The 13,071-nt window shown below is 46.9% G+C and overlaps 5 protein-coding genes across 5 annotated transcripts; 2 read left to right on the top strand and 3 right to left on the bottom strand.

Moving 5' to 3' along the window:
- Positions 1–1,656: 1,656 nt before the first annotated feature.
- On the bottom strand, positions 1,657–2,880 carry EYB26_009673 (uncharacterized protein; the record flags this gene model as incomplete). The annotated part of the gene is made up of 2 exons (XM_054268920.1): positions 1,657–2,646; positions 2,743–2,880. 2 exons carry the CDS (start codon positions 2,878–2,880, stop codon positions 1,657–1,659), a joined length of 1,128 nt encoding a protein of 375 aa, XP_054124895.1.
- A 325-nt stretch (positions 2,881–3,205) lies between these two features.
- On the bottom strand, positions 3,206–5,318 carry EYB26_009674 (uncharacterized protein; the record flags this gene model as incomplete). Its single annotated transcript, XM_054268921.1, has 2 exons — positions 3,206–5,150; positions 5,212–5,318. 2 exons carry the CDS (start codon positions 5,316–5,318, stop codon positions 3,206–3,208), a joined length of 2,052 nt encoding a protein of 683 aa, XP_054124896.1.
- A 601-nt stretch (positions 5,319–5,919) lies between these two features.
- EYB26_009675 (uncharacterized protein) lies at positions 5,920–6,637 on the top strand (the record flags this gene model as incomplete). Its single annotated transcript, XM_054268922.1, has 3 exons — positions 5,920–5,949; positions 6,066–6,437; positions 6,518–6,637. The coding sequence occupies 3 exons, from the start codon at positions 5,920–5,922 to the stop codon at positions 6,635–6,637; spliced, it is 522 nt and encodes a 173-aa protein (XP_054124897.1).
- Positions 6,638–6,817: 180 nt separating this feature from the next.
- EYB26_009676 (uncharacterized protein) lies at positions 6,818–9,199 on the bottom strand (the record flags this gene model as incomplete). The annotated part of the gene is made up of 8 exons (XM_054268923.1): positions 6,818–7,085; positions 7,141–7,241; positions 7,303–7,526; positions 7,587–7,647; positions 7,698–7,809; positions 7,858–8,039; positions 8,097–8,288; positions 8,345–9,199. The coding sequence occupies 8 exons, from the start codon at positions 9,197–9,199 to the stop codon at positions 6,818–6,820; spliced, it is 1,995 nt and encodes a 664-aa protein (XP_054124898.1).
- A 784-nt stretch (positions 9,200–9,983) lies between these two features.
- EYB26_009677 (uncharacterized protein) lies at positions 9,984–11,630 on the top strand (the record flags this gene model as incomplete). The annotated part of the gene is made up of 8 exons (XM_054268924.1): positions 9,984–10,024; positions 10,076–10,095; positions 10,160–10,249; positions 10,323–10,356; positions 10,408–10,512; positions 10,567–10,892; positions 10,940–11,204; positions 11,498–11,630. The coding sequence occupies 8 exons, from the start codon at positions 9,984–9,986 to the stop codon at positions 11,628–11,630; spliced, it is 1,014 nt and encodes a 337-aa protein (XP_054124899.1).
- Between the last annotated feature and the right edge of the window lie 1,441 nt (positions 11,631–13,071).

The following is a 13,071-nucleotide window of genomic DNA, read 5'->3' on the forward strand; positions in this document are numbered from 1 at the left end:
CCTAAAACAGCGGACTGCGCTTACCTTATTCTTTCTGCATCTTTCTTTGATTGATACTTGGGTATCGTCATCAATACTTGAATAACACTCCTACCTTGATAGAGACTGCTCCAATCTTTATTCCATATCTATCCCTCCTTTTTAAGAAAGCTACGAAAGCGCGAAATAACCAGGCAGAGGTTGTTGACCCGAGAAGCAGCCCTACATGCATGCATGTATCGTTAATAGCAATTCGATATTCTAAGAGGGGGGGATAATAGAGTTCTGAGAACATTGAAACATTGAAACATTGAAATGCCAGGCCAAACAAAATTCACGAACAGAAAAACCATCGCTATGATAGTTGACTGAAAACCGAGATGTTTTACAAAACTTAGGTATATAACTAAAGAGAGTAGGTATAAAATAACTACGTAACTAACTACCGCTCCAAACCCTAACTTATTAAGGCTCAAAGCCTAGCTTAGCCCCCTTGATATAAATAAAAAAAATAAAATAAAAAAAATAAAAAACTAAAAAAAAAAAACTTAGGGTTAAGCTGAACCTAGCGTACTACATACAGATCGATCTCGAACTTGCCCCGATAACTAGTTACGTACTAAGCCCTGGAGCGGAGCGAAAAACAAACATTGACTCGATCCCCGACGTCATTTGGAACGGCTATGCGCAGGATCTATCTGATTACTTACTGTACAGCGGCGCTACCTACGATTGATTCGGTGGTGTATGTTGTGATGAATTTGGTCTGGGTGTGAGTAACCTACTGTACCATATACATAATGTACAAGGAATCAATGTGGGGGTGAAGGTGTACAAAGTACGTAATTGTACATATATAGTTAACAAGTTAACATAACTAGCTAGCTAGCTAACTAGTTAGTTAGTTAGCTTGTAGAGTTTGTATATATTGATTGAGGCTGCCAAGTACATTCCAGATGTCTCTATATCGGATCTCCGTCGATTAGTTAGATCTTTGGATACGTATAGTTATGTTTTGGTTCGGCGTTTTGTCGCGATGGATTGGCATTTGAAGATGCTTTGAAAGGACTTTTTTTTTTGGCTTTCTTTTTGAGGCTTGTGGGTGTGGTTGCTGCGCACTGTGATGTCGTTGCAGTATGATATATCTATCGATCGTGCACCCCCCCCCCCCCTGTTTCTCTTTCCAGGCGGGCATGTCGATCGAGTCATTTTCAAAGTATCTTCTGCCTGGGTAGACATACAACATCAAGCTCGTCAGACTCTTCTTGTATGACCTCTTCCACAAAATTCCGTATCAGACGACGGCTCCGTCACATTCCCCACGCATGCTCATGGAGTTTATGCTCATGGAGTTTTATTGCGTCCCATCCTCTTTTTTTTTTTCTGGTCTGCCATTGTCTTAAATCTGTAAACTTGAGCCATGAAGACGGAAAGATCAAATCTCCATTCGCCACGAGTCAGCAAGCCTCGCCGTCGCGAAGACGGTGGGATTGGGTTTCTATCTCGACGGGATAGAGATGGGATGAAGTCGCTAGCGTTTTTCTGGTATCGCCTCGGAGCGACGGATTTCTTCTCATACGCAAGCAATATCTCCCTTCTCACTCATGGAGACAAGAAGTACGTAGTCTGATATTCGAAACAGAGCTAGTCTCATTCAATCAGATTTGTCAATTGAGTCTAGCCCGTCGCAGGACCATCTTCATTCTCATCGCTCTTGTAAGCCGGTGACTTTTGAGTGCCGCCGGCGGCATGACTCTCACCACCGGGGACCTCTTGACCGGGAATCGGAAAACTCAAATATTTCCAATCCTCAATCTCCTCCGTAATGCATCGCAATCTGTCGCGGATACTGTCAACCGCATACGACCCCAACAGCAAACGCAGCGGAGGAAACGAGCAATGCCCCAATTGCCATACCAATTCCGCCGCTTTCACGGCGCTGACAGGCTGTTTATCGCCCAGCCAGAGCAGTAAACGCCGCGCATGCGCTGCCGGCGACGAGTTGGTGCGGTACGGCTCACTGGTGGGCTTGATGAAGAAATGGCCGTACGCTGGTAAATGAGGCGGCGGATTGTCCCATGTATTCGGCGTCAGTTTGGTAGTAGTAGTAGTAGTAGTCACATCGTCCCGTCGTACATGACCCGGCTCAATCAGAGCCACTTTGATATTGAAACTGTCGATTTCGTATAGCATACTCTCAATCAACCCTTCCACAGCGTACTTTGATGCGCAGTACGGCCCCAGCCCCGGCACACCGAGAGCCCCCGACGTAGAGCTGAAGATGACATATCTCCCAGCCCTTCTGTCCCGAAAATACGGCAACGACAGCTGAATGATATTCAGCGTCCCCATGAAATTCGTCTCGAACTGATTGCGAATATCGTAATCGTCCTGATCCTCACAAGCGCCAATAACGCCGTACCCCGAACAATTCGCGATGATATCGATCCGCCCGAAATGCGCAATTGTGCGCTCAAGGACTTCGCTCACGGTCTCGCGGACGCGCACGTCGCATAAAAGTCCCAGGCAGTTTTCGTTTTCGAGTGCCATTCTCTGCATTGATTCATGGCTGTCTTCGAAGGTGCGGCCGACGGCGGCGACTAGATCGTTGTGCAGGAGGGCGGCTTTGGCGAGGGAGCGGCCCATGTGGCCTGTTACGCCGAATATCTTTTTTTTTTATAGACTCAAGTTAGCACGGTTTTTTTTTTTTTATTTTTTTTTTTTTTTTTTTTCAAAAGATTTTCGGAAAGAGAGACTACGTACAAGCCATACGAGCTGCTTGGGAGGATTGTTTGGGCCAGGAGGATCGGTGGTTGTGGGGAGCTGGACTCGAGGATCTCGCGCAGCTGACGAGGGCGACGGCGCGGATATATTCGTTGGAGGGCTGCCGAACATTTCCATCGCGGCTACAGATCAGGCATTGGATGATGTAGAACAAAGCATTGTCGTTGTATATGTTAGTTAGGAGGGAGGTACAGTAGTTAGCTATGGAGTAAAAAGTTGACAAATCCGGAGGTGCTGAAGAAGCTCTCCGCACATGTGGGGCTGGAGCCGCTGGACTCTGGAGAGCTAGTAGACTGACTATACGTATACACATACGAGGATGACCGAGACTTAGAGTGAAAGATTATGTATTGTACATATATATATGCCAACCCCAGCGCGCGCTATGCTCTATAGTAAATAAGATAATAAGATAATATAATACATGACAGCCTCGTTAAAGCTATACAGCAGCCATCTCTCTCACCTCAGCGTCCGTAGCAGTCAACAATCGCCCCTTGCGAAGATGCATCATAATCCTCACCGCACCCGACGGCGTAATCCCTTCAATCCGTCTCAACATGCCAATATTCTCCGGCCGCACGCGTTCCAGCGCCTGTCTTTCCTCGGTACTCAATCCGTGAACAGCTGAATAATCCATGTTCGAGGGGAGGAGCATTCGTTCCTCTCGTCTGAATTTCTCGGCCATGAGGGATTGCCGTTTGACGTAGGGAGCGTATTGTGCTTCGATGGTTACGCGTTTTTTGATTTCGGGGTCGAATGACGCGGATGTATATGCGATGCCGCTGGGGGAGGTAATGTGTGGAATCAGAGAGTCGATGTCGATGCCGTCGACGCAGAGCATGTCGAGACCACTGCGGTATGAAGTGTCAACTCGGGTTTGGAAACCCAGGCGTGACCACTGGTTTGATGTGTATCGCGTGTTTGCCAGTAATTGTGACAGTTCGTCGATTTGCGCCTTGGTCTCTGAGAAATGGGCCCATCGCTCGTCGGAGACCACGGACGCCTCTCGGCCCATGGCTGTAAGACGGAGATCAGCATTGTCCGAGCGACTCGAGATACGAAACTCGCTGCGGGAGGTGAACATGCGGTATGGCTCCGAGACTCCTCTTGTAATCAGATCATCGACCATAATGCCAATGTACCCATCTGCTCGAGTAAGCACCATCGGCGCCTTGCCTTGTGCAGCCAGGCCGGCGTTCATGCCGGCTAGAATACCCTGACCGGCTGCCTCCTCGTATCCGGTGGTGCCGTTGATCTGGCCAGCCAGATACAACCCACCGATAAGTTTTGTCTCTAGGGTCGGCTTCAAATTTCGCGGATCAATATAGTCGTATTCCACTCCATATGCAGGCTGGAGCATGCGCACGTTTTCCAGGCCGCGAATTGTGCGCAACATAGCTTCCTGTGCTTCCACAGGTACCGTCATCGAAATTCCATTAGGGTAGATGACTTCATTCGGCGCAAATCCCTCAGGCTCAAGCCATATCTGGTGTTCCTTCTTGTGTTTGAACCGGAGAATCTTGGCCTCTAGAGACGGACAATACCGGGGCCCTCTGACAGTCTCGCGAATATGAATTGAATTATCCAGGTTGGCTCTTATAATATCATGGGTCGCTTCATTGGTATGGGTCATCCAGCACGTCAATTGACCCTCATCGCTCACTTGTGTAGTCTTATTCATAAACGAGAAAGGATTGGGTGGCGAATCTCCACGCTGAACTTCCAATGATGAGAAGTCAATCGACTTCTTGTCCAACCGCGGCGGTGTCCCTGTCTTCAAGCGACCGAGCTGGAAACCTGCTTGTCGTAACGATTTGCTTAGAGCATGTGTCGCCGCTTCACCCATGCGTCCTGAGGGGTAAGCCTCGAGACCAATATGAATTTCTCCTCCCAGGAAAGTGCCAGTAGTAATCACCACCCGACTCGTGGGAATCACCTGTCCCGAATCCAATCTAACCCCGACAATCTTCCCGGCCGAATGCGGATTCTGGTCACTCTCGTCACGCGAAACGACAATATCTTCCACCTTCGCCTCAACAATACTCAGATTCTTTGTAGCGACCAACTCCTCCTGCATGTACCGCTTATATAAATCCCGATCAATCTGTGCCCTGGGCCCCCAAACAGCGGGACCCTTGGATCGATTCAAAACCCTAAACATAACACCAGCCTTATCAATCACACGTCCCGCGACACCATCCAAAGCGTCGATTTCGCGCATCATGGTACCCTTGCCGATTCCGCCGAAACTGGGGTTGCAGGAGCAGACACCGATGTTGTCGAGTGAGGGAGTGACGAGCGCTGTTCGGGCACCGGAACGAGCAGCGGCGGCGCATGCTTCTGCGCCAGCGTGGCCGCCTCCAACGACGACGACATCGTATGGTCTGATAAACAAAAAGGATTAGCCAGTGGATTCAGAGTCCTGGATAAAAAGTGATGGCCTACCGAACATCTGAAGAGGTTGCCAAATGTCGTTTGTGAAGTATACCTCTAAAAGCGCTATTCCCGTAGCTGAGACGGGACAGCGCTGTGGAGCGTGCTCGCAATGCCATTGTCGACATTGATCTGAGCTGTATGGACGTTGTTGTCACTGTCGCTGTCAAAACACGGGAGTACGCTTTTTTCCCGAAAAGTTCTTGATAGATAGGAGATAAGACTCACGTGATACTGGCTTCGTAACAAAGGGCGCTGTGATTGGTGCAGGTGACTCAAAGTGGACCCAAAGTCCAGGCTTTTTCAAGACGCTAGTCCATTCTAAGCAAGAACAGTAAAAGATCTGACTCAGCGGATCCACTAGTTAACTAGTTAAGTTAGCATCGCCGTCCAATCACGTCTTTTGAAAAAATTCCTTATTGATTTCCTTTCAAGGTTAGACTCAGAGGAAATCCTTCTTCTCTCGCACGTCATTTTCGTTGAATCAAGTGGGTTTAACTTCAGGCGTTCCTTTTTAGCCAGTCATTAGCGTTGTTGCCCGTTCATGCCACTTGGAACTTTGTCGCATTATTAACGCTGTTGTTTCTGAAAGGTTCGGTTTCTCGTCCGGAAGTTTATCTATATCACGGCATATAATATAAAAAGGTCCTATCCTACAACCTTCACTTTCTGTTGAGTCCAGCGACAACAAAGTCGACATATATTCAATTCATATTCACAATGAAGGCTTACTGGTATGACAATGTGTCTGTAAGTATCTCCGTCGCATCGCATCGCATCTACAACACCCATACCATCGCCATCACACCCCGCAACCCCTCCAAACCCATCCAAGAACAGAATGACTTACAAAACGACGTGCATAGGGCGACCAGCGCGAAGACCACGACTCCCGCCGCCCCGTCTCAGAATCCTATCTCCAATCCCTCGGCGTAGTCTACCACCACTTCCCCGAACTCTCCTCCGTCAACGCCTTGGCCGCTGAACGCGGCTACAAAAACCGCGATGAAATCACCGTCTCGCCCGAAAAGATGGGCGCCGTATACGAAGAGAAAGTGAAATCCTTCTTTTCGGAGCATTTGCATGAAGATGAAGAGATTCGATACATTCTGGATGGAGATGGGTTCTTTGATGTCAGGAGTCAGGATGATGCATGGGTTAGGATTCGAGTGGAGAAGGATGATTTGTTGATATTGCCGGCGGGCATTTATCATCGTTTTACCACGGATGCGAAGAATGTAAGTGTTCCTAACTCCCTTTCTGTGAGAATGTATTAGGCGCGGTTGAGGAGGGGAAATGCTAATGATTCGGGTTGTAGTATATCAAGGCTATGCGCTTGTTCCAGGATGAGCCCAAATGGACTCCGCTGAACCGCGCACCGGATGTGGATGCTAATCCCCATCGTCAGGCTTATTTGAAGGAGACTGCTGTTGCTTAAATTACTTTCTCGGCCATAGCGGTTTGAAAGAAGTCAGGCTCATGTCGATATGTCAGAATAGTTCACGAATACCAACTGTCCTTCTTTCTCGGTATTTTCAGCTATGATCTAACCCCCCAACTGCGTAATGCAATGAGATGAGAGAAGAAAGTATTGTACATGAATGAAAAGACCAAAAGGCTACCACGCGCCATACCAGGGTTTCAACTCTGACCCAAGAGACGGCGCAGGAACACGCATCGGAACCGGAACCGTAGACCCAAAGATCTCAACAATATCTCCTTCTGCCCCAGACTTATCCTCCTTCTTTGCAGAATCTTTGTTCTGTTCTTCTCCATCCGAACCAGCTGCAGGAGGTAATTCTGTAATTGGTACCAATACACCGCATTCCCAATTACGACAATTCAGTTTTGGTTCTTTTCTGACACGGTCGTGGACGACTTTGCCCCTATTCTTTCTTTCAGTGGATATACACTACACAAAAGGAGTTGTTATAGACTTACCATGCGCTCTCCGACAGGTTTGCGCTACCCACGTATGCCCAGCCTGCACAGTTGGAGCCACCGGGTAGATTAATCGGTTTCTCGGGACGAACAAACATCATCTTCGTTCAAGGACTCATTAGCTGGCTTGTAATGATTCGGCTTGTTAGATATGTGACGCACCTTGTTATGCATCAACAACCCCTCTCGACGACTAATGCAATCATGTAGAGTATTCCTAGGAAATTTGGGTCCCGTGAACCATTTCTCCTGAAAACAGATGGTGCCTGCACTTCGTCTGCTGCCCTTTGATTGCGATACTGTTTGTTCAGATGGATAGTAGACTCGGAAACGAGATTTCCATTCTGAGCTTGTGGTTCGTTGGGCATTCGTTGAGCCGTCGCCACCTAGACGACACGAGACGTTTAGTATTATGGTTCTGATGATTGAATAAAGGGTTTGCTTGCCTTGCGCTGAAAGGTAAATCGATCGCATGAATTCATCTGTCAACGAGCCGATGGATGAGGTCTGTCTGCTTAGCATCGAAAACTGTTCACGGGGATTATTCTAGTGCATACCACAAAATCGATATTGATCGGTTCACGTGTCTTCAATCCCAAGGAGGTTACAGCTTTGCCAAGTCCACAATGACCTGTGCGTGTCAGAGATTCACCAAAATGGGAGCCTCCACTAGTGCATGTCAGCAGGATACCATTGAGAAGAAAGGGGAAAACAAACATGGTATGAACAAAGGCGTAACGGTTTGTCTCTTTGAAATCAAAAGCGGACAACTTCGCTATGATATTCTCATGCAGTGTGCTTGCTTTGAGGAAATAAGAAAGCTCTTCGTAAAAAGCGGTTTTTGGGGAATCGGCAGCATCGTTAGTGGACTTTTTGGGTAGGTCAATCAAAAACACAGTCTATATCACAATCGGATTAGCCATGTTGCCTTTTGGAGTCGAAGGGCTCATTCGTACATTTTCCATGACTCCGCCCTGTTCACCCCAGTCGTACGGCACCATGTTCGCACTTGGAACGACAATCCTCAAATATTCTGGATGAAACAGTAGCATGAGCTTCGAATGCATGCAGTTAACCTGTCCATCCATAGGCGGAAAGCATAAACGAATGTTGGGCATATTGGCCGTTTCCTCTTGATATTGTAATCTCTATCATGTATTAGCTCAACGATTGTTTGATAATTATACCCAGGTAAGTTGCTCACGGTAGATTCCTCCTTGGCCTGCATCACCATCAAAAATCTCGTTTTGTTCGGCGTTCGAAACTTGGTGAACATCCATTGCATGTCCCACTGGAAGGCGCTCAGAAGAGCAAGTTCTAGGTCGGCAGTTTGCAGGACTTCTTCGATCTTGATATCGTCGCCGTTTCTCGAGTAACCAAATGCCCAGGTCTTCTTGACCACTCCTTTTGGGAACTGTGGCGATGGAGTTGAAGATGGCTGTGCAGTCTTTGAAGATTTGGACTCTGGAGTGGAAGCCCTTGATGCTGTAGGTTTTTTCGGCCTTGCTAGTGCTTGCGCTGCAGTGGTTGAGGGGCTCTTTGTCAATTCAAATTTACTATCCTGAACTGGAGAGACATCGCGTCTAGCAACTTTTGCATCACGTCTGAGAGGTGGTGGTGAGATGCTACTTTCTGCTTTTCGCTTGGCAACACGCGCAAGCCGTTCTTCTTCTAGTTTCTTGCGATCTAGTCCTGGAATACCAAAGATGGCAGTTGGAGGTGGTATTGTCTCAGTTTGAAGTTCTACCGTAGGCGAGGTATGAGTAGGCTTGACGTTGTTGGTGGTGATATCGTCGGTTACTGTCTTGCCTGTGGCATCAAGCGAAGGGGAAGAATTCTGGATCTCCTGCATAGACAGAGCAATAGCTCGTCTGAGATCTTCATCACCCTCCTCATCCTCAAGATCGATGATGTTTGCTTCTGGTGTAGTATGAGACTTTGAGTCATCATCGGAGTCGCCTGTCAGATCAACGAAATCGGTCTGAGGTGTCCTTTGATCTCGCATCGATTCTGCAAGAGCAGTTCTCAAGGCTGGATCATGGTAATCTTCCTGGGCCATGATTAACCGACTTGCTGCCCTGATAGAAATATGTGGTTGTGGACGATGTTGTAAAAACAAAGTTGAGATTCGTCTGAAAGGAGTCTTTGTTGTGGAAAGAAGCAAGTAGCAACGGCCAGTCAGAAAGACCATGATAGGATGACGTGTTTTAAGAGCTAGGCATCCTTTCCAGAAGGGTAATACAAACGAGGTTGTTTGAGAGTCGATCCCTAGCTTAACCTCATCTCGCTTTCTGATTTCGACGTGGGCAGATATAAATCAAGGCAGGACGCAATTTGAGAGCTGACCAGTATCAATATCAACAGATTTGTCGAGGCGATTACCAGAAGTCGAATTCCTGTAGAATTCCTGTACTATTGTGACCTCTGAAACGATACCCCAAATCAACAAAAAGAAGGTAAATAGCAAGATATAAGAAGTAAATGGATGAATTCGATCAACAAACGACTGACATAGGAAACAGCACTATACCCAATTACGCCTAGCCTCCCGGGCTTCTCGTTCAGTCGTTGATGAGGTTTCACATTGTAGATCAACTGGAAGGTAGCAATACATAAACAGTCTAAGAAAACAAGGGACTCGAGCACCCCTGACTATTACTCAAAAGTCAAGTAACTTTTCTAATACTCTGGATCAGATGTATCTGTGCAAAGCGAGATGGTTGTGTAGATAAATCACGTGCCTCCATGCTCAAAGCGGTTTAGCTTGGCAGCTTAACATCGAGAAAAGCTTCCGAGGATCCTTTTGATGCATCAGCTACGCCGACTTTCTCTTGTTTAACTTAATGTACATACTTTCGTTTACAGAAACCGATAATAATTTCAGGTATGAATCCGTTATTGATATGAATAGTTGTTACAATTGCTGATGGTTTAGTTCTGCTGATGTCTGGCTGAGTACTAGACTACCTGCGGGTTCATGTCTACTCTGGTGTATCGATAGAATTTGATCACCGACCAGACACAAATGAGGCTCCTCGCATCCCTGAATTCGAACTTGTCACCGACAACATGTGCTATTCGCCACGGCGATGGCATGTTGTCGGCTCTTGTACGGAGACATCAATTGCTTTCCGTCAACAGGTTCCATGTCTCAACTGGACAGTTGAGAGCGGTGCATACAGTAGGACCTATCTGCTCGACAAGATTGGCAGCGAGGTATGTTGACCATGAATGCCGAAGTAATTACAGAGAATTAATGATCCGTAGAGATGGTTGGAAATATAACCATACGAGGCATTCATTAATTCAGTTTGGAGTGGTAACACTCAATCAAAAGCGAAGGAATGGCAATTCCAATCTGCCGCAGGATAAGTAAGAATTTTCTGAATTGGAATGAAATCATGGTTTTGCTGACTCTATCACCAGGTCAAAAGAACAAAAATCAAAACCAAAGTCCAAATTACTATCTCGAATACCCATGCCAGTGCATGAAAACATCTACACAGTCCCCAACATTCTAACATTTTCACGACTACTCGCTGCGCCTGCTGTTGGTTATCTCCTAGTACACAACCATCATACAGCTGCATTATCTCTCTTCGCCTATGCCGGCATCACGGATTTAGTAGACGGGTATATCGCTCGACGATACAACCTGCAGACAGTTGTGGGCACCATTATTGATCCGGCGGCGGACAAATTGTTGATGACGATTAGCGTTGTGTGTTTGGCGCTGAATGGGTGGATGCCTGGTACTTCCCTCTCTCTCTATGTATCTAGCAGTGCTGACGAGATTTAGTATGGCTGGCTGTTCTAATACTAGGTCGAGACGTCGGACTCAGCATTTCGGCTATATACTATCGATGGATATCTCTTCCACCACCAAAGACGATGGCACGATACTGGGACTTTTCACTACCTTCCGCCGAAGTCAAGCCAACTGCAATCTCAAAAGTGAATACCGCATTGCAACTACTCCTGGTCGGATCGTCGATAGCACTTCCTGTGATTCCTGCATCGTTGGCTGGGGCATGGGGGTTGTATGATGGACTTGTTGGATTACAGTAAGTTTTTCTGTTGAACACATATCCTCTTCCTCTGCACCATAAAACCCCTTGTTTGGCTCTGTCTAGCACATACGACCATAGGGTGTGGAGAACAGGGCTTCCCGTCCGCTCAGCCGTACTTAAGCCACACGCCGGCTGGTTAGTAGTTGGGTGGGTGACCACCAGCGAATCCCAGCTGTTGTATGTTTTTTTTCTCTCTCATTTTTTTAATGATTATCTTTTGGTGTTCTCGCGGTTCATAGATTACTTTCCCCCCCTTATTGTGTTGCATGTACTGATGATGTCTTCAGATACCTCGTTGCATCAACCACCATCTGGTCAGGACTGAGCTACGTTTGGTCTAAAGATGCGGTCAAGATCCTGTCGGAGAAGGAAATCCAACAGCGCATTACGCGCGCCAGCAAGAAAGAAGATAAACATTAAGCATCCGGCCGTGTCCATTGCATGGCATTGCATTTTTTTTTCCTGTACTATACTTCCTCGGTGTGGTTTTGTGTAACTTGTATTATCTTCGGTTGTTAAGCGAGGTCGTTAAAACGTGGGATGGGGAATTAAGTGGCGACATGATACATCATATGCTGGTTTCCTGTGCAGTGTACGATGACTTGTTCTGCATCTACGTACTAACTACAGAGTAACTTAGACGACGTGGAACCAAGTCTCAATCTCACAAAACGAGCAGATTCTAGACTAGACAGTGCAAAGATTGGCCAATGAGGCTCTCGGAAATAGACATCGGATTAAATTCCCGGCTTGGGAAGGTTAGCGTCGCCCATCTTGAGAACATGCATCCTGACTCTTCAATCCCCATGCAAAAGTTGATAGATACCGTAGAATATGAGCAATAATGAGTCATTGCATGGCAGGGATTTATATTTCTAAGCCCAGACAACACTGCAACGACAAGCAAGATACGACTATGAAATCACGCCAACCTTGGTACGTACGTACGTAGTACTATGACTCGAGTACACCAGTATTGTTATCAACTTCCTAATCCAGTCACTAAAACACTCAATCTGTCATGCAGAAACCTGATCTTGAATTATTAACTTCGTATCACGGACGAAACCGTGCGTCTCAACGGACCTTAGTATACTACTCTGTACAAGGGCAAAAGCAGCACCGTATTAGAAATCGAATCGAGGGGGGTTTATTGATACTATTTGATAGGCCGAGGAAGAACATCCCGCCGAACTGTTGGAGATCTCGGAAAGTTTGCAGGGATATTGGGTAAGCGGCGCGCGGAATTAGTAAGATGTACGCTCAAGCGAAAAGTGTGTACCGTCTACCGTTCGCACGGAGTAGGACTAGGACATGATTCATGAGATGGACCAGGGAATGCTGACCACTAAATATTTACTCTTAACGTACTGACAAAAATTTAGTCCGCACTAACTCCGTCTTAATTCAGCCCGTTCCATCACGTCCGGCGTTAACAATGCACGAGTCATAGTGTGCGGTCAGTGCCTACAATGTCCATGATCTTCGCGTGCCATCCTCAAGCCCTAGTTAGCTTCTCCGGTCTTATCTCTAATTTTATGTTCTGAGTAAGCCACTGTCGGCTTTTATCTGTGATGTTAGGGGGTATGATAACTACGATTGGTAGAGTCGCCGTAGGTAAGCCCTAAGCTACCTTTTTTTTCTCCTTCGTTTCAAAAGAGACAGAAAACAGCACGAGTCATTTAGAGCCTACCTGCCCAGGCCACAAAGTGGCCTCGTAATTCTGCAGGTCCACGGCCATATGGCAAGCCTCCATATTAACTTTTTCTTGCCAATGTTGCCATAGGAAAGATATTTCCAGATTAAGTCTCCGCTGGTGGATTAACCCTGCCCCGCCTGACAAATCCATCCATACTTACGG

The sequence above is a fragment of the Talaromyces marneffei genome, chromosome 8 (genome assembly GCF_009556855.1).
Source record: "Talaromyces marneffei chromosome 8, complete sequence".
NCBI classification, from domain to species: Eukaryota; Fungi; Ascomycota; class Eurotiomycetes; order Eurotiales; family Trichocomaceae; genus Talaromyces; species Talaromyces marneffei.